At 45.2% G+C, this 18,742-nt stretch overlaps 1 protein-coding gene across 1 annotated transcript in view; it reads right to left on the bottom strand.

The window, feature by feature from the left end:
• Positions 1-10,024, bottom strand: part of MAP4K1 (mitogen-activated protein kinase kinase kinase kinase 1) — a 50,508-nt gene extending 40,484 nt beyond the window's left edge. Inside the window, exon 1 of the mRNA XM_075260299.1 lies at positions 9,860-10,024. Coding sequence (XP_075116400.1) covers positions 9,860-9,961 — 102 coding nt within the window. The 5' untranslated portion in view covers positions 9,962-10,024. The remainder of the gene's footprint in view (positions 1-9,859) is intronic.
• Between the last annotated feature and the right edge of the window lie 8,718 nt (positions 10,025-18,742).

The raw sequence follows: 18,742 nt of genomic DNA, 5'->3' as shown, positions 1-18,742 counted from the left end.
ATGACACATATCAGCTACATCAACATTGGACAGGCCAAGTCCCCGCACGGGCAGTGGTGCCATCAAGGATAATGCTCCTGCCACAATGCAAAAACCATCCATAAGTGGTATACGGGACATGACCAGAGTTCAAGGCAATGATTCGGCTCCAAATTTTCCAGATCTCAATCTTATCCAGCCAATGTACTGGAAAAATAAGTCTGATCCAAGGAGGCTCAACTCAATGTATAGAACTCATAGGCACAGCAGGGAACGTCTTGGTGGCAGATATCACAGACGTGTTGGTTTTGGCATTTGGGAGGTTTGGTGTGATACAGAAGCCCCTCTAGGAGACGTCTCATGATGGCCTCACTGTAGATATAACCAGTCTCGTGTTTACTGACATTTCCGTTGTTTGTTTGTGACATTTTTATAACATGAACTGAAGACAACAACTAACCACAAGTATGGGAAAGCTTGTGCAAGAGGTGCAGGCCATGCGAGACGCAGAAAGGAACAAGAATCAGTAAGACTGTTATACTCTGATGGGGCGAAGAACGTCCAAATATCTGAGCACCGGGGCAATACTCTGCACAGCGCCAAATACAGAACCAGCGTAATACATAGGGACAAACATGAGGACCAAAACTGAGGCTAAGACTACTACAACCTTCTTATGTCATACATTCATCCAACCACGGATCACAGATTCACTAAACCGATAAAGTATTATCCAAACCATCATAGACCTGAACTACACGGTCACAAAAATTACCAAACTCTATTACGTAAGGACCCAGACCCAGCATATCACCCCAGCCCTGCAGATAGATAGGTTACTGTCACCAGAACCAGCATATCACCCCAGCCCTGCAGATAGATAGGTTACTGTCACCAGAACCAGCATATCACCCCAGCCCTGCAGATAGATAGGTTACTGTCACCAGAACCAGCATATCACCCCAGCCCTGCAGATAGATAGGTTACTGTCACCAGAACCAGCATATCACCCCAGCCCTGCAGATAGATAGGTTACTGTCACCAGAACCAGCATATCACCCCAGCCCTGCAGATAGATAGGTTACTGTCACCAGAACCAGCATATCACCCCAGCCGTGCAGATAGATAGGTTACTGTCACCAGACCCAGCATATCACCCCAGCCCTGCAGATAGATAGGTTACTGTCACCAGAACCAGTATATCACCCCAGCCCTGCAGATAGATAGGTTACTGTCACCAGAACCAGCATATCACCCCAGCCCTGCAGATAGATAGGTTACTGTCACCAGAACCAGCATATCACCCCAGCCCTGCAGATAGATAGGTTACTGTCACCAGACCCAGCATATCACCCCAGCCCTGCAGATAGATAGGTTACTGTCACCAGAACCAGCATATCACCCCAGCCCTGCAGATAGATAGGTTACTGTCACCAGACCCAGCATATCACCCCAGTCCTGCAGATAGATAGGTTACTGTCACCAGACCTAGCATATCACCCCAGTCCTGCAGATAGATAGGTTACTGTCACCAGACCTAGCATATCACCCCAGCCCTGCAGATAGATAGGTTACTGTCACCAGACCTAGCATATCACCCCAGCCCTGCAGATAGATAGGTTACTGTCACCAGAACCAGCATATCACCCCAGCCCTGCAGATAGATAGGTTACTGTCACCAGAACCAGCATATCACCCCAGCCCTGCAGATAGATAGGTTAGTATCACCAGACCCAGCATATCACCCCAGCCCTGCAGATAGATAGGTTACTGTCACCAGAACCAGCATATCACCCCAGCCCTGCAGATAGATAGGTTACTGTCACCAGACCCAGCATATCACCCCAGCCCTGCAGGTAGATAGGATACTGTCACCAGACCCAGCATATCACCCCAGCCCTGCAGATAGATAGGTTACTGTCACCAGAACCAGCATATCACCCCAGCCCTGCAGATAGATAGGTTACTGTCACCAGAACCAGCATATCACCCAGCCCTGCAGATAGATAGGTTACTGTCACCAGACCCAGCATATCACCCCAGCCCTGCAGGTAGATAGGTTACTGTCACCAGACCCAGCATATCACCCCAGCCCTGCAGATAGATAGGTTACTGTCACCAGAACCAGCATATCACCCCAGCCCTGCAGATAGATAGGTTACTGTCACCAGAACCAGCATATCACCCAGCCCTGCAGATAGATAGGTTACTGTCACCAGAACCAGCATATCACCCCAGCCCTGCAGATAGATAGGTTACTGTCACCAGACCCAGCATATCACCCCAGCCCTGCAGATAGATAGGTTACTGTCACCAGACCCAGCATATCACCCCAGCCCTGCAGATAGATAGGTTACTGTCACCAGAACCAGCATATCACCCCAGCCCTGCAGATAGATAGGTTACTGTCACCAGAACCAGCATATCACCCAGCCCTGCAGATAGATAGGTTACTGTCACCAGAACCAGCATATCACCCCAGCCCTGCAGATAGATAGGTTACTGTCACCAGACCCAGCATATCACCCCAGCCCTGCAGATAGATAGGTTACTGTCACCAGAACCAGCATATCACCCTAGCCCTGGGGTATAACACTTTGTCATTACACTGCGGTTTTCTGCTGCTGTGTAGGCTCAGATAAATTTATGAAAAATTAAATTCTTGGAAATTGTTGATATATATATATATATATATATATATATATATATATATATATATTATTGCATATATGTAAGTAAAGATTTAATTTATATATACAATAAGTAAAAAATACATAAGAAAATCACAGTGTCACTCCCTGTATGACCTCAGTGGTTTTGACTGGTTTGGAGCTTTCAGTGTTTAACAAAATGCTAAGGAGGAAAGATATCAGAAACGATTTTAGAGAAGAGACTGTTGCTGCCCATGAACCTACGAGGAGTAAGAAGGACATTTACAAACTATTTGAAGTCCATTATTCTACAGTGGGAAAAATTATTCACAAATGGGAAACATTTAAGAAATCCTCCCAGAAGTGGACATGGAGCAAATTCACCCCAAGGTCAGACTGTACAAGTTCGTTTTTACAATCGTTGTGCCATGGACATAGGAAAATCGGCATACAAGAAGAGCAGTAGATCAATAATTCTTCTAACGTTTCGGTGGTTGGACCTTCATCAGAACTGATCTAAGAGAGAGCAGCTGGCCGGTGTGAGTTGTCCAAGGCGTTGAGTCTCAGGCCTGGACCGGGTCTATCTGCATTTAGCAGGTCAAGGTGACAGATTCTGGTAAAGGTCCCAGATTCAGCATTGGGGTCCTGGAGCTTCAGTTGACTCCTAATATGCATAATAGTGCAATAGTGATAGAGCCGGTGATATGTGAGTATTGCTACATTATCTCAGGGTGTGATCGACAAATGAGCACACCGCTATCAATTGTAGAATAAAAGCAAGGCCTAAATGTCATCTGCAGAGTATAAAGATGACAACGTGGAACAAGAGACACCACAACTATCTATACACTGCGACAGGGGAACCCCTAATGTAGGAGGGAGTCTCTCTTGGGTTCCATGGAAAGTATTGCACAGAGTCGCCCTGTTGTAGTAACATTGAATTACGTCATGCAATAATGTGCAAAAAGTCTCAATATTACAAGAAAGTTAACACTAGCCAAAGTCAGACGTCAGACCACTTGTTTTATACAACCCAAGAGGTCTAAGCTCAGGATCTCCGAGACCTGTAAACTCTTATAGTAATATTATATGTTTAGGTGCCGTCCCCTCCATTGGCCCATGGGCTACAGATCATAGTGATCCTCAAATATGGCCATAAACTAGATCAGATTAGATCTGGTTGGCCTTCACCCTTCCAGCACAGGAGACGGACATGTTGTCAGGTCATGGGGAATGTCCATTGCACTATGGATATAATAATAATCATCATCATTTTACTTTGATGCAGGAGTTGGTGACTTTTTTCCCGACTCTGACTCCACAGCCCTTCTGTTGGGTGTTTGACTACTGGGACCCCCAGCGATAATGAGAATAGAAATCCCTAAGTTCCTTGTCAGGATGAAGCACTATTGTGTGCGCTCCATTGACTTCTATGGGACTTTCACAGATAACTGAGTACAGGGCGCCGTCATTCTCATAGAACTGAATGGAACAAGGGTCACACAAATATAAAGGGAAGAAAGGATAAGTGTTGTGAAAATGGAAATCCAATGGTGATTTGGTCATGCCAGAGATTGCTGGTTTGCCCTGCGGCTCGATCACTAATCTTAGTGCACGGACTCGCACTACGACCCCAAGAATTCCACGACCATCACAAAAAAGTCAAGTAATGTTTGACTCCTTCAGCAACTAGAGGTCAAAGTCATTGGTCCTTCAGGGGTTGCAATAGTGATGGAGGTGCATGGAGACCAAAGTCACTGTGCAGCCCTAGACCATTGCTTTCAGTGATTTCTATGGATGCCGCGTGACCTGACATGACCTTTCTGTTGTCTGCTGTCCTCACTTTGCCGAATCAATCCCTACAAATTAGAATATGATCTGTCCCCAAAACCGATCCTATTAGGGTCCTGCTTCTAAATCTAAAGCGGTCACTTGTGACTCTAGTAATATCACATCAGTAGATGAAATGCAAATAGTTTCTGTATTTTTAGAAAAAAGGAACCAACAATAATCATTAAAAATACAACAATTAGCAAAAACTGGACATCACTGAACGGGACGAAACGTTTCAATGGGACGGTAGTTTATGAGGGTAGAGCTTAAGGACCTGAAAGGCGGTGACTGCAATGGAAATTTCTATTTGTTAAAAGGGTTCCCCGAAAATAAGATGATCATAGAGCAGGACTGATACTAGATCTGCAGAGGAATTCAGTAGTCAGCTCCCCTGCAGTGCCCCCACAGGTGGAAATAAGCATTACACAGCATTCATTGCTATCAAGAGTAGAGATGAGCGAACACTGTTCGGATCAGCCGATCCGAACAGCATGCACCCATAGAAATGAATGGAAGCACCTGTGATGCCGGCCGGCCGCCGGCAAAGTCAAGAGGCATTCCGTGTAATCCTTGGATGTGGACTACCGAAAAACCACATTTATAAGCTAAGTCACAGATATGTAAAAATGTATGATGTCTGGGACCCCCATCGATCACTAGAACAGGCTCCCGAGTCCCCCGTTCCTTGTGCAGTGGGCTGTCCGGAGATCCCCAGTACTCAAGTATTGGAATCAAAGGACATGGTGAAATACCTAATGTCCCCCAATGGGGGCGCTGTATGGAAATAAAACACAGATCCTCCATGAATTACAGCTGATCACCGGCGATCTCTTATCATTGAGGATCCTTCCCCTGGAGATCGTCTTCTTCTTACATCATCATATATTCTCTTCATAGATCACAATGGGCATCGCATCTCCCCGACCGCTGCTATAATTTCTGACACCCAAAGGGGATGCAAGAACATGATCCGTGCAGGAGCGCAGGTGTCAGATCCCACACAGATCACACTGTGATGGCTTATCCTGTGGACCTGTATCTGACCATTGAGCTGATCTAGCTCCTCCATGCTCGCACCTCCTCCTTAACGCCCAATATCTTCACACTTACTGAGACCACTCCAGCTATGATATTTTTTGACACTTGTTTGACATTTATATCATGAACTTCACTTTCAACCCCCAGAAACTTAAAGACATTTTAAGAACCATAAAAGTTTTGTTACATTTCTACATAAGTATATAGAATAGAATTCATCTAATTAGAATAATAATATAATTACATATATATAATTTACCAAGTCCATTAAATTGAGCATCGTCTCTTCGTCCACCCTACGGTGCTGCTGTGGGTGACTACTCCCTTTCCATACCCGTGGCTCCCCGATTCCACCACACCTTTCCAAGGGTCCCGACGACCCTCAGCTGCCGGTGCGCGGCTTTACCTCTCCCTATACCACAGTATGGCGCCAAGTCACAGTGTGAGAATCCAGCTTCCATCTCTATGGGATTGATGGAGATAAGTACTAGGGTTTGTCATAGAAGTGGATGGAGCATTGGTTATCCAGGTGCATCACCAATTTGCACAGGAAATTTGGGAGCCCAGTGGTCGGACCCCTAGTGATCAGATCTCAGTGTTGACGAATCACTGATTTTTTTATTTATTTCCTATACATGATTATGGGGGCAGCCATCTTGTCTGAACTTCTTCTCCGCTCCAGTAACAGCATTTAGTGATCTGCTTTACAGCACAGTCGCTTCATACCCAGCAACAGTCTGGGGTCGACTCAATGAGGTCTATGGGAGAATTTACTAGATAAGCTGTGACATCATCTACTGTCAGTAGTGATGTAATGATGGCGCAATGGTGTTAACTACAGAGGCGTTATCTTCTATTGTTATCCTGTCTGTGATGTAAGTGAAGCGACTGCTGCAAAGAAAAAAAATGTCACTATTTTTGGAAATAAGATGTACATTTGAAGGCAGATACCCTCTGGGCCGGAGGCCTTCATGAAATGCAAAACCTGTGTAGGTCTGGGCCTTGTATGACCCCCTCCAGCGCTGAAGTAGTTACCATGAGAAAGAGCGGCCGAGTGCAGCGAGTGTCTTACAGGAAGCCCAGAGGATGCTGCTGTGTGCACCTGTGTCATGCAGAAGAACAGGAAGCCACAAAACACAGAATGGCCCGGGGAAAGCAAGACTATCAGTCAGCAGGTGGCCTAAATATTGCAACATAACTAATACAGCTTGGTGTCCTGAGCTGGCGGTGACATCAGCACGGTCAGTCCGTGTCACTCAGCTCTTCCTGACATGTGGTGGACAGATTGTGCATGAGATAACAGCATGAGAAAAGGATGCTAAGCCGAGCCATTGTACAAAAATGTCACACCCTAAGATCTGCCGCTGAGGTGGAACCACAAGTCCCAGCCCTAGCTGCAATCAATAACCCAATACATACACAGTGCATTTCTGGCATAAACCAGACTATCTGATGTGGTAGATGACCAGATGCCCATAGAAAAGTCTAAAAAAAATTAGGAAAGTGTCAAACTTTAGACCACCCCTTTAACCGACCCTTTAACTGGGACTCAATCAATAGCTGAAAAGAAAAGTAGATATAAAGCATAAACAGTCCTATGTGGCAAATACTGACAACAGAGGTGAATATATACAAAAAAAACCCAGAAAATCCAAACAGATAATGGGGGGGGGGGGCAGATCTTCAGGGTTTTGCACAATTTTTTTTTATCCAGGTACAATTTTATTTGGCTTTTCTTGAAATGGGGGAATGGCAGGAACTGCTGGGACACCAAATCAAAATGTTGCCATAAATTCATTGGAAAATGAATCCCTTGAAATGTTTATAAACCCCTTAGTAAATTCATAGACCTCCTTGTTAACGTCACAAACCCCCCTGTAAAGTTCTTACACCCTCTGTAAAGTTCATAATCCCTTGTAACCCCTTCCCGCCGTAGAAATTTTCGTTTTTGACTCCCCACCTTCCAAACCCCATAACTTTTTTATTTTTCCGCTCTCAGAGCCATATGAGGTCTTAATGTTTGCGGGACAAATTGTTCTTCATGATGGCGCCATTAATTATGATTGCAGAATACATAGATTATCCTACAATAGAAGTCAATGAAGGACAGTCCTGGGAGCATTCACAAAATTCCCGGGTGTTATAGCGCCAGGACGCCGTCCCTGGAGCTTGGTCCGGGTGCTGGCAATGCCTGGCAAAATGGCGGTGCCCATACGCCACCAGTAAAATTTTGCCTCGGTTCGAGGTGCCAGAGGGGTTAATGCCCGTGATCAGTGTGGACACTGATCAAGGGCATTTGCACCGGGTGTCTGCTGTATAAAACAGCAGAGACCCAGTGTCTATGGCAGCTGCCCAACTCCCGAGTGGCCACCCTCTTTAAACACCTGGCATCCACTGTACTAGTGCAGCGGATGTCAGGAAGGGGTTAAAGTAAAGGCCCATTGTAAATCTATACACCTCCTTATAAACATCCTGCATCCTCATGTAAAGTTCATACCCACCTTGTAAAGTACAGACCCCTTAAAAGTGTATACACCTCATTCCCATACCCCCTTGTAGAGTTTTTATACCCTTTGGGTGCGTTCACATAATGTAACGTTGCGCATGATCTGGCACGTATACACATGCCAGCAGATGACGCGCTCAAAATGCTCCCATTCATTTCAATATACGCCGCGTTATTTTGCGCCCATGATTTTACACCTCCTTCTAAACTTCCTATACCACTTTGTAAAGCTCTTACACGCTTTGTAAATTTCTAAGCCCTTGTAAAATATATGCACCCCCTTGGTAATCTAGACTTCTTAAGTTCATACACCACCTTGCACGGATCGAACCAGTTGTAAATGTTATAGTGTACATCCCCTTGTAAAGAACAGTCACTTATAATATTATACACCTCCTTATAAGCCTCATTAAACCCCTTGTAAAGTTCATATACCTTCATGTGAATTGCAAACTCCTTGTAAACTGCGCAGCTCTTTTGTAAAGCTCTTACATGCTTTGTAAAGTTGTAAAATTCATGCACTCCCTTGGTGGCCTAGATTTTGGTTAAGGCCGTACACCTTGCAAATTGATGTACTTCGTTGTAAACTTGGTACATCCGCTTGTAAAGTTCATACACCTCTTTGTAAACTTTCTATATCCCCTTGTATAGTTCATACACCTCTTTGTAAACTTTGTACATTGCTTTGTATAGTTCATACACCTCTTTGTAAACTTTGTACATTCCTTTGTATAGTTCATACACCTCTTTGTAAACTTTCTATATCCCCTTGTACAGTTCATACACCTCTTTGTAAACTTTGTACATCTCTTGTAAAGTTCATACACCATTGTACGTTTTTATACTATACACCCCCTTGTACAATGTAGCCCCTGAATAATTTTGCGTTTTCTGACAGTCACTTCCATGGGATCTGCTCTACACTTGCCACATGGCTTGAGCTGTGACACTGGGGAGCCACAAGTTACAGCATTATCACAGCTCGCACACGACCGCAATGTGTCCCTATGAGAGAAGGGCTGTCAACCACTTACAATGTTTACAAGAATTTGAGTCATATAAGAGTGATTAAGGTTTATGCAAATAATAAGATTGCACAAGGATTAGGCAAACGTTGTCATTTCACTGTGGGCATCCATTTGTCACCATAGGCCGCTGATTCTCATTAATCAAAAAACCAGGGGGGTGATCATTGTTCCCAATGGAGAAGTGACCGCTCGTATAAGGTAATTTTCCATTACAGTCTATGGAGACTTGGAAACAGTCACGTCTGCTGACCAGAGAGACAAGAGATAACCCTTAAGGGGAAAGATACACATCTTGTAAAAGGGACAAAAAAATCTCAAGTCCATTCTCCCTCCAGTTTGCAACTGATTACAATCTATTGCTCCCTGTTATCAGCCAGAGAGTGTCTGTTATGTTCTTCAATGAGCTTATTGACAGGAAGTGCACGGCTGTATCTGCGCCCATGATCACTGCCGTATCTTTATATCTCCCCTGCAGAACTTCCAGACACATTCATGTACACTCAGTATAAATCATGTATCATTTATAAGGTTATGGCCGACTTTAGCATACAATGTAATTTCTTTTAGCATATAGTACTAATATAATATCTAGGACAAGTCACCCCCAAAAATGTGGGCCCCCTACAGAGAGAAGTAGTACTGTGCATCAGTCTAGGCATGCATAATAAGACCAGAGGGTGCAGAATACACACAATATACTAAATTATGGTATAGACCGGTGGTCAAAGTGAAACTACAACTCTCAGCATGACCTGAGGTTTGCAAAACTTAAGAAAACTTTGCCTACGGACGGTGATAACTTACATACAGAGCCCATCACCTACCTTATAAACCTCCCCATAGCTCCCACTACCCAGCCGGTGTATCAGCTCATACACATCCTGGGGGTCTCGATTGGAAATATCCAGTCGACCCTGCACATCCATTCTGCACACTTCACAATGTGCAAGTGTCGCCGCCAGCAGTAGTCAGTGCCTGAACGCCGCGCCCTGCGATTGGCTGACACAAGGCCCTACAGTTTCCTGAAAGTTCAGCCTTGTATCACCATCTGCTCCTTAGACACATCTTATAGTGACAGTGGTTTCACCCGTACAGAGGAGGAATAGCAGAGCGAGAATCAGACGTAGAGGAAGGCGTAGTTGTGTGCAAGCCATGTACATGATGATTCATAGATATATGCAAGATTGTACGACAGATACAGATATAGAAGAGTTGAGTTTGTCATCATAAGGTGATATGGCTTCAATGGCAGGGAGTGCAAGTCCGTCTGTACAGAAATGTATCTATAAGATGATCAGAAGCAGAATACTGGCGAGCCAATGGGAATCAACCAGCACAATATAGACCATTAAACCTATACATTATATACTATATGTATCTATCTATCTATAGATTGTAGTTGCCGTCCTGGTCAACAAGCCTTTACCGACAACTTTCAAACAACGGAAAGAGGGACAAAATCTGTTAGTGCTTTACGGCAAATTTAGGTATTGGGATCTCTGGGCCTTCCCATTGTGAGAGTCAAATCCTCTAATCTTGTATTTTGGCAGCCATCTTGTACTCTTTCACATATAAACTGTATAAGTATGTATTTTTCTGCTTAAGTCAAGGAGGCCCTTTGTTAGACTTTAAGGAATGTGATAATGAACGTTAATGCAGAGGTTGCTAATCATTATCTCTCAAGGGCCTCATTTTGAGAAGATGCAGCTGACTTTGTATATCTCTTATCTCCTTTACATGATGTATGGACACATAACCAACAAAAGTATTAATCTTATGGTATCTGGGCACTTTGTCATATTTTATGGTATATGAAGGTCACTTAGAGTGTGTAGAGACAGAATCTATGTAGCTTATTGTTAATTAAGTTGGAACATGTCATCTTATCTCTTTTGCCATGATATATACATATAGACAGTCTGGGATGTTAGCTCACACATAAGTATTTTGAATCCTTCTTTGTTTCATGGGAAAGTCCATCCCAGTTTGGAAAATTATAATGAGATGCAGATTATATCAGGCCTCAGCCAATAGTCATGTGCCAGGCTTATCTTATATCTCTATGACCAATCATGTTATACTAATTAGAATAACCAAGCCAGCTCTTTGTCTGTAATGTATTTAAACTACCTTTTTCTTACAATAAAATTAGAATTCACTTGGTACACCATCAGCTGTGTGCGTGTGTCTTCTGCAGGCCTGTGATCTAATCTCTAATTAGGACCTCTACAACATACGGAGGGATCCATTGATGTCCCTATCACCATGCCCACATAGCCTCTGCCCATTCCCAACCATTCCCCCATACAGTACAATGCCCATTTAGTGGCCCATCATGCTCCATGTGGTCCCCACACAGTATAATATCCTCTTGTAACCCCTATAGTATAATGCCCCCCCATTGTGACCATCCCAATATAATGCCCCCCATTATGACCATCCCAATATAATGCCCCCCATTATGACCATTCCAATATAATGCCCCCCATTATGACCATTCCAATATAATGCCCTCCATTGTGACTATCCCAATATAATGCCCCCTCATTGAGGCCCCTACAGTAAAATGTCCCCCTCAATTAACCTCCACAGTATTATGTCCCCGGCGGGGGGCCACACGGTGGCTCAGTGGTTAGCACTGTAGCCTTGCAGTGCTGGAGTCCTGGTGTTCAAATCCCGCCAAGGGCAAAGAAACCATCTGCAAGGAGTTTGTATGTCCTCCCCGTGTTTGCATGGATTTCCATCCCATATTCCAAAGACATACTGATAGGGAAAAATGTACATTGTGAGCTCTATGTGGGGCTCACAATCTACATAAAAAAAATAAAAGTATTATGTCCCCTGCAAGATGGCCTTCGTAAATTAGTCCTAGGCAAATGAATGGCGATGAGCTGTAAAACCAATACCAGGCCCAGTATACCGTAGACAGTGTACAGAGCGGTGCTTGGTGAGCCGACAAGAAGCTCCAACACTCCTCCAAGTGGATGCAAAAAAATGGAGCACCACATTTGTAAGTGTCTGATGACTTGGTCTGTAAATGCTGGTAGTTCTGCACCAGCTGGGTGTACGCCGAGGGATTTCTCATGTATACACCCATATTTTGGGCTTGCATCCAGTTCTTCCAGTATAACATCGGCCTCGCCATTCATTACCCAGTATTATCCGCTCCCACATGTAATTCTTCATCACATAGTAACTGAATGAACGTTCTAGTTCCAAAGCAATGATGAATAAGACAATTTAAGATGAGCGACCGCTGTAATGACTTGTCGGCACCACCATAGAGTCCATAACTCAGCCCAATGACGAGGACGGGGAGCGCAGCTGTACACTCCTAGGGTACGTGGTCACCAGTCATTAACATTAATATCCAGTGACGGGCTGAAGAAACTAACAGCGTACAACACCCGGCAGAACAGCTGTGCATGAGAGAGTGCTGGCTGCAGGCCTGGAAGAACAGGCATCTCCTGTATATAGAGGACTTCGGGACATATGGAAAGCTCACACATAGCAGGCATCAAATACAATGAAGTCTGCAGACATGTCAACTCATCCAGCTTTCCCAGGAGTCTCCAGGGTTTGGGAAGAGAAATATAAATTGTGGACGTCTGTCTATAGCAGCAGACTACAGATATCAAGGGTCAGAGACCTGCGGCCCTCCAGCTGTAGTCAGACTACAACTCCCATCATGCATCCTTGCTCTGCTGTCCTTGTTGCTGAAGGGAGCATGCTGGGAGTTGTAGTTTCAGGTCGCTGATCCCTGTCCTAGAGACCCGTCAGTCCTCTCTGGGGGACAAGTATTAAGGACGCCCTCCCCTGCACCCCCAGCCTTGCAGATCCCGCATTTCCTCTTTAGGCTGATACCGTATCACCCGCAGATTTATTGTCGGCATTTATGGTTCCTCTTTCATTTCTCCTGAAAAATTAAATATTCAGACTTTCATTTTCAACCCGCAAATAGATGAGAAAAACAAAGTCCATCCTCTGCAAAATCTTTGGTTTTACTTATCAAGAGGTTATAAAAGAATATTCTGGTTCTTGGAAGGTCTCAGAATTAGCAATGAATTTGCAGGGACTTTCTCTTTGTAGAACGATGGACTTTGCCCTATAACCCTGCCCACACTGATCGGCTGCAGCGATTGCTTTGATAAGATCATTGCTGATGTCTTTCCTCCCTGACATGTCTGACTGCACCAGAAGAATGCACCGCCATGTTTATCAAGTTGATCACATTGTATTGTCCAGGGCGTTGTATTGTCAGCACCTGACCGCCACTTACCCTCTTAAGGGAGGCATTAAAGGGCCATTCCAGCCTCTAACATAATAAGCAACACCTAGTGCTGGAATTTTGTCGGACGGCCAGAAATAGTACATGACTTTGTTCCACACTGAATGATTGATTCATGATTGACCAATCCCTTCTATCTGGAATCTTCATGGCGGGGTCATTGTATGAAAGTTCCAAGTCTTGTCTGCGAGTCTATGGATGAGAAAGGTGTTGACCCATCTAACAAGCCATGTCATTGTATATCATCTGGTGCCGCAGGCTGCCCTCTATAGCCAGGGTAGCTTTAAACACGGCTGTGTACTTGCATTGGGCCCTCTGGTAACGGGGGCCAACTTGGGACAACAGGACAATCTTCCTGGTGTCCCAAGTTCGGTCTACCCTGACTCCAATTCAACCACGTCTTCAGAATACAGATGAGTGGTAGAGATGAGTGAAGCCGAGAGCAGTCTGCCTCCTACTCCACCATTCGGCCCCTGTCTCTGCCCTCGGGGTCCTGGAAAGTAGTGTGTGTGTGTGTGGGGGGGGGGGGGGGGGGGCATTATACTGTAGGTGCAACTGTAGGGACACTTGGGAGGGACAGGTTAATGTCTGATGGTTACTGGGGGGAGGGACAGGATAATGTCTGATGAGCCATTATATGGGGCCATTGCAGGGGCATTTGACTGTGTGATGGGCCACTCAGAGGCAGTTATATTGTATTGGCATTATACAGTGGGGCATTATAATTTGGGCAGGTCAGTTGGGTCTAAGTGGTGGTGAAGCGGAGGACCCGTTTATGAAATGTTTGCACTTGTCTCACCAATGTGTTACAGCTGATCGCTGGGGGGTGTTGGACCCTCCCCGATTTGCTAATGACGACCTGTCCTTAGGATGGGCCATTGCTATTCATTTCTTAGCACTTGTCCTCTGGCCTAATATTTATGCAGGTTCCTTTATCTTCTTATAGGTTCCCGGTGGTTAGAAGAGCCAAAATACTGAGCAGGACTGAAAGCAGAAGTGTAGAAAGGGCATTTATTTATATCAGAAAGAGGAAACCCTACAAGCAAATATAAGATCAGACCCAAAAAGTTATTATAGGACCACACCATTAGATCATATGGAGGAAGTCTATGGGGCTGGCTGGATACACGGCCTCATCTATGGGGCAATTACAAGAAATCCTTCATTGGATGGGCCCCACAAGTCAATCTGCTCTGACGGAGGGGCCACATAGTGCAATCACTTAGATGGCCATCATGTAATACTACATTTCCCCTGTAGGGGGATCTGAGCCGATCACGAGGATTTTCCAACCCAACTCAATCAGCCAATCGCTCCTTTTAGAATGGAGGTGCCATGCAGGGAGCACCCCTTTAACTTAAAGGGATTTTCACTTTTGAGTATTACTTTAGATGGACTCCATGTACTACTGCATCTCCCCTGTAGGGGTCACCCTATAGCCCTTGATAAGGAGTTCTCATCTCTCCACCTTCCACCTATTAAAGGATTATCTTATCTTATCTCTTATCTTCTCGTGAATGAATGTAGACTAGACCTCAGAGCCTTGCCCGCAGCAGCAGAGGATCCCGATAAACAACTGCAACAATATTAGGCAATGGCCAAAGCCGAGATTTCATAAGCAGATCTATTTAGCAGGTTGGTTTGCTGGCCCTTAGCCATGTCTTGTTGTTTCTATAGTGCCAGCATTCTCTGTAGCGTTGTACACAAATCGTTCCAAGTGGGGCTCAGGATCTAAATACAGACACGGGGCCAACGGAATAAGAAGTCACTGCTTAGGAAGAACATACAGACGCCGTACAGATGTAGCATCAGCCCCTTCCTAAATCTGCAACCACGCGGAACCATCGTGTAGAAAAACTGGAGCCCTGGGCTACAAGAAGATGAATCCCCTCAGGCAGGCATTGTTATGTTACCTATATAAGATAATACCGCCATATGGTGACCCAATATTACTACTGTACATTGTCAGACTTGCACCAGGGCTGCAGAGGATCTTCCAGGGAGCCCGGGCTCTAACACCAGAAGACACCTACATATGATGGCGTAACTAGGAATGGTGGAGCCCCAAGGCGAACATTTGACACGGGCAACCCTTCCCCCCCCAACTGTAAATCCAATTCACTTTCATCATCTACAACAGGTCTCTGCTATAACTTATAACTCCGCTCGTTCTCCTTGTTCACGGACTGGCCCAGGAGATGTTTGTCTACCACAAGGGGGCGCTGTCTGACCCGTCCGCTGTTTTATATGCTTGTATATATGTCTTATATGTTTATGTTACGTTACATTACATATTTATTAGGTTTTATTGCCTACTATGATGTCTTGTTTACACAGCAGAGTGTGAACAGGTTCAGCTTTGCGGTGGATTTTATTACATTGTAAATTATTTACATCCGCCATAATGTGTAAAAGTTCTGCACGGTACTAAAGCTTCCAGAGATAGAAGAGTTAATTGTATGTTTTTGTCAATGAAGAAAGGAGAAATGTAATCCAATCAATATTTACTTTGCTCTTTGGGGGAGGAGTCCTGGAAGGGATGATCCGGCCCCCGCTGATCTCATCATCCTCAAGTCTGTCTGAGATCGGCCGATCGGTGGCGGTGCCTGGTGTCAGACTCCCACCAATGTGATGCCGTATTCTAAGGATAGGTCCTCAATATCAAAGTCTGGAAAATCCCCCATATAAGAGAACCCCAGAGATGTATTCCCCATTCATGTCCCTAGAGCAGGGGTAGGGAACCTTCGGCTCGCCAGCTGCTGTGAAACTACAACTCCCAGCATGCTCCACTCACTTCCATGGAAGTGCCAAGAACAGCAGAGCCAGTATGCATGCTGGGAGTTGTAGTTTTACAAGTATGCATGCTGGGAGTTGTAGTTTTACAAGTATGCATGCTGGGAGTTGTAGTTTTGCAACAACTGGAGAGCCGAAGGTTCCCTACCCCTGCCCTAGAGGGATCTTGTAGCATCTTTGGCCCCTCTCCTTATCGAGACACCTGCACACCTGGCCGAGCTGAGCATTCATGTGTATAGGGGAACATCATAGTCATATGTAGTTTTGCTCATGGGATTCTGTGCGCTCAATAAAGGTACAGTAGTGGGTGAGATCTGCGCCCCTTGTGCTCTGACTGTTGTGTTTTGGCGGGGCAGGGAGGGGCAGGACTGGCGGTATATAAATTATAGACTTTCTACGAGTCTGTAAACCACGCTGATCATCTTTTTAGTCACTGCAAGTGTTTGTGTAGAGAAGGCAGACATAGTGGGAATTCAGAGTGTGCATTAGATCAGCCGACGCGCTGTCTGCGTCCATGGTGGAGGCGGCCGATGACCTTTAACATTGTGAAATCCGTAGCCTGGCAAGAGGCGAGAAGTCAGACTGGATTAACCCCCTCGATGTCCTCGTCTGTATACCATGGAAGCTTTTATACATCACACTCCAGGCTGTCACAAGGGGATTTCAGATTGCATTAAAAATCACACAAAAATCAGTGGCCCGCATGTCACATAGAACGTCATTGTGAAAAAAAACAGGTTTGGCCACATTTTTGTTAGAAGGGCTAATATGCAGACCGCTGCTAGCCAACCCTGCGCCTTACATCAGATCTTCTTGGTAATCTATCCTATATGGTATGGGGCTCCTTATATTGGAAAAAAACAAGGCGAAGGCTCCTGGGTTTAGGTGCAGCTGCATCCAGGGCTGAATCTAGCTTTTCTGCTGCCTGAGGCGAAAATCAAAATGGTGCTGCCCTCCGAAGTTAATTATGTTTGATTATTCCTGCACTCTGCACTGAAGCAGCCTGGCCAAGTCGCTGAGACCCCGGCGCATGCGCAGTAACTGACATATACCCAGCTTCAGTCCTCAGCTTAAAGGGGTTATCTAAGAATTGCTGCAGCCCATTTAGTCCAATTAGCGGCCACAGGGTCACTGGAGAGGGATCAGTGGCCTCATCTGGTGCAAATGCCCTCAGTGTCGCCCCCTCTATGCCACTGGAGGTAACCTGCATGTAGATAAGGCCCTGACTGTACCCCCTCAATAGCGGCCCTTTCCCTGTTACATTGGACCTGCAGAACAGGGGTCCTATAACCCAGAACCCCCTGTAGTATACAGTGTATCTGCAGTGGTCGGCGCCTATAGATAGCCCTCAGCTGTTGTTTATAGTGCTGAGCTATGTAGTGGGTAATGAGACACCTCGTTCACACATGACAGCGATGCACCGGCCCCGGGCGCAGCGAGGTCTGCGGGATTCCCATGTGCTGAGCCATATCACGGGGCTCCTGATGCTTCCTTCTTGGCTAGGACAGAAGATCTGTAATAAAGGGGAACCCGGCTTAAAGCAACATCCGTAGTAAATGATTGATACAATCAATAGAAACTCTTATGTAACGTTATAGATGGATAACTATAATAAAACAGTTACAGAAGAACTCTAATACAGAATACATATCACATTTCTGTTGGTAAAAATCAGGAAATTTGAGTCCTGACCCTGCAACTCTCCCACCTCTATTCAGGAAGGGACAAGTCACTTAAAATTCAGGACAATCCTGGCAAATTTGAGACTATTGACAACTATGATACCAATGCCCTTCATTACCAGGCACAGCGCCGTACATTTTGTAGTGGCTGCCTCTGGTATCGCACCTCATTGCTACTTGGTTGCAGTGTCGGTGTCTTGGGCGCAGCCACTACATAATGTATGGAGCTGTGCATGGTAGACAATAAAGAGGACATGCAATCAGCTGATTGGCGAGGGTGCCCAGAATCAGACCGCCATCACCTCTGGATCAAACATTGCACCCATTACTTTTGCTAACAATGACATTCTCTCCATCCAAGAACAAGGGGATGGAACAAACCAGGGCTCTTCTGTCCCCGTCCAGGGGCCACATCTATGGCACATCGGAAGGATCCATTGGCTACGGCAGCTGCAGATTGTCCCCGGAGGAACAATTTTTGTTTATGAGAAGCAAACCCTGAGCCCTGTCATCGCCGTATAAACTGTGTGACTCCGTTTAATAGCAGTAAATTACAATTAGATTACCCTAAGCCGTTTATTACAGAATTATTTTTTATAGTTTTTGTAGCCGTCACTCTTCTCTTTGTTATCACTTGTCTAATAATCCAGACGGCCGTGCACATTACTCTGTGATCTGCAGAATTTCTGGCTTTACATTAGAGGTGAATATACAACCACTCTGCAGGATTAGTAAAACATGGATACATTGTTCCAGAAACAGCGCCACATATGTCCACAAGGTTGTGCCTGGTATTGCAGTTCAGCTACATTGAGCTAAAATACTGCACACAAACTGGGGAGAAGTATGAACCCCTTTACTGTTGCTGAATTTTGACACATTGGCGCATTTTAAGCCACATCTTGTCCCCCTTAAGCCACGTAAGCCACGGCTCTGTCCCACTA

Source organism: Leptodactylus fuscus, chromosome 11, assembly GCF_031893055.1.
Source record: "Leptodactylus fuscus isolate aLepFus1 chromosome 11, aLepFus1.hap2, whole genome shotgun sequence".
In the NCBI taxonomy this organism is placed as follows: domain Eukaryota; kingdom Metazoa; phylum Chordata; class Amphibia; order Anura; family Leptodactylidae; genus Leptodactylus; species Leptodactylus fuscus.
The sequence above is the reverse complement of the archived record's forward strand: the minus strand, read 5'-3'. Positions and strand labels throughout refer to the sequence as shown.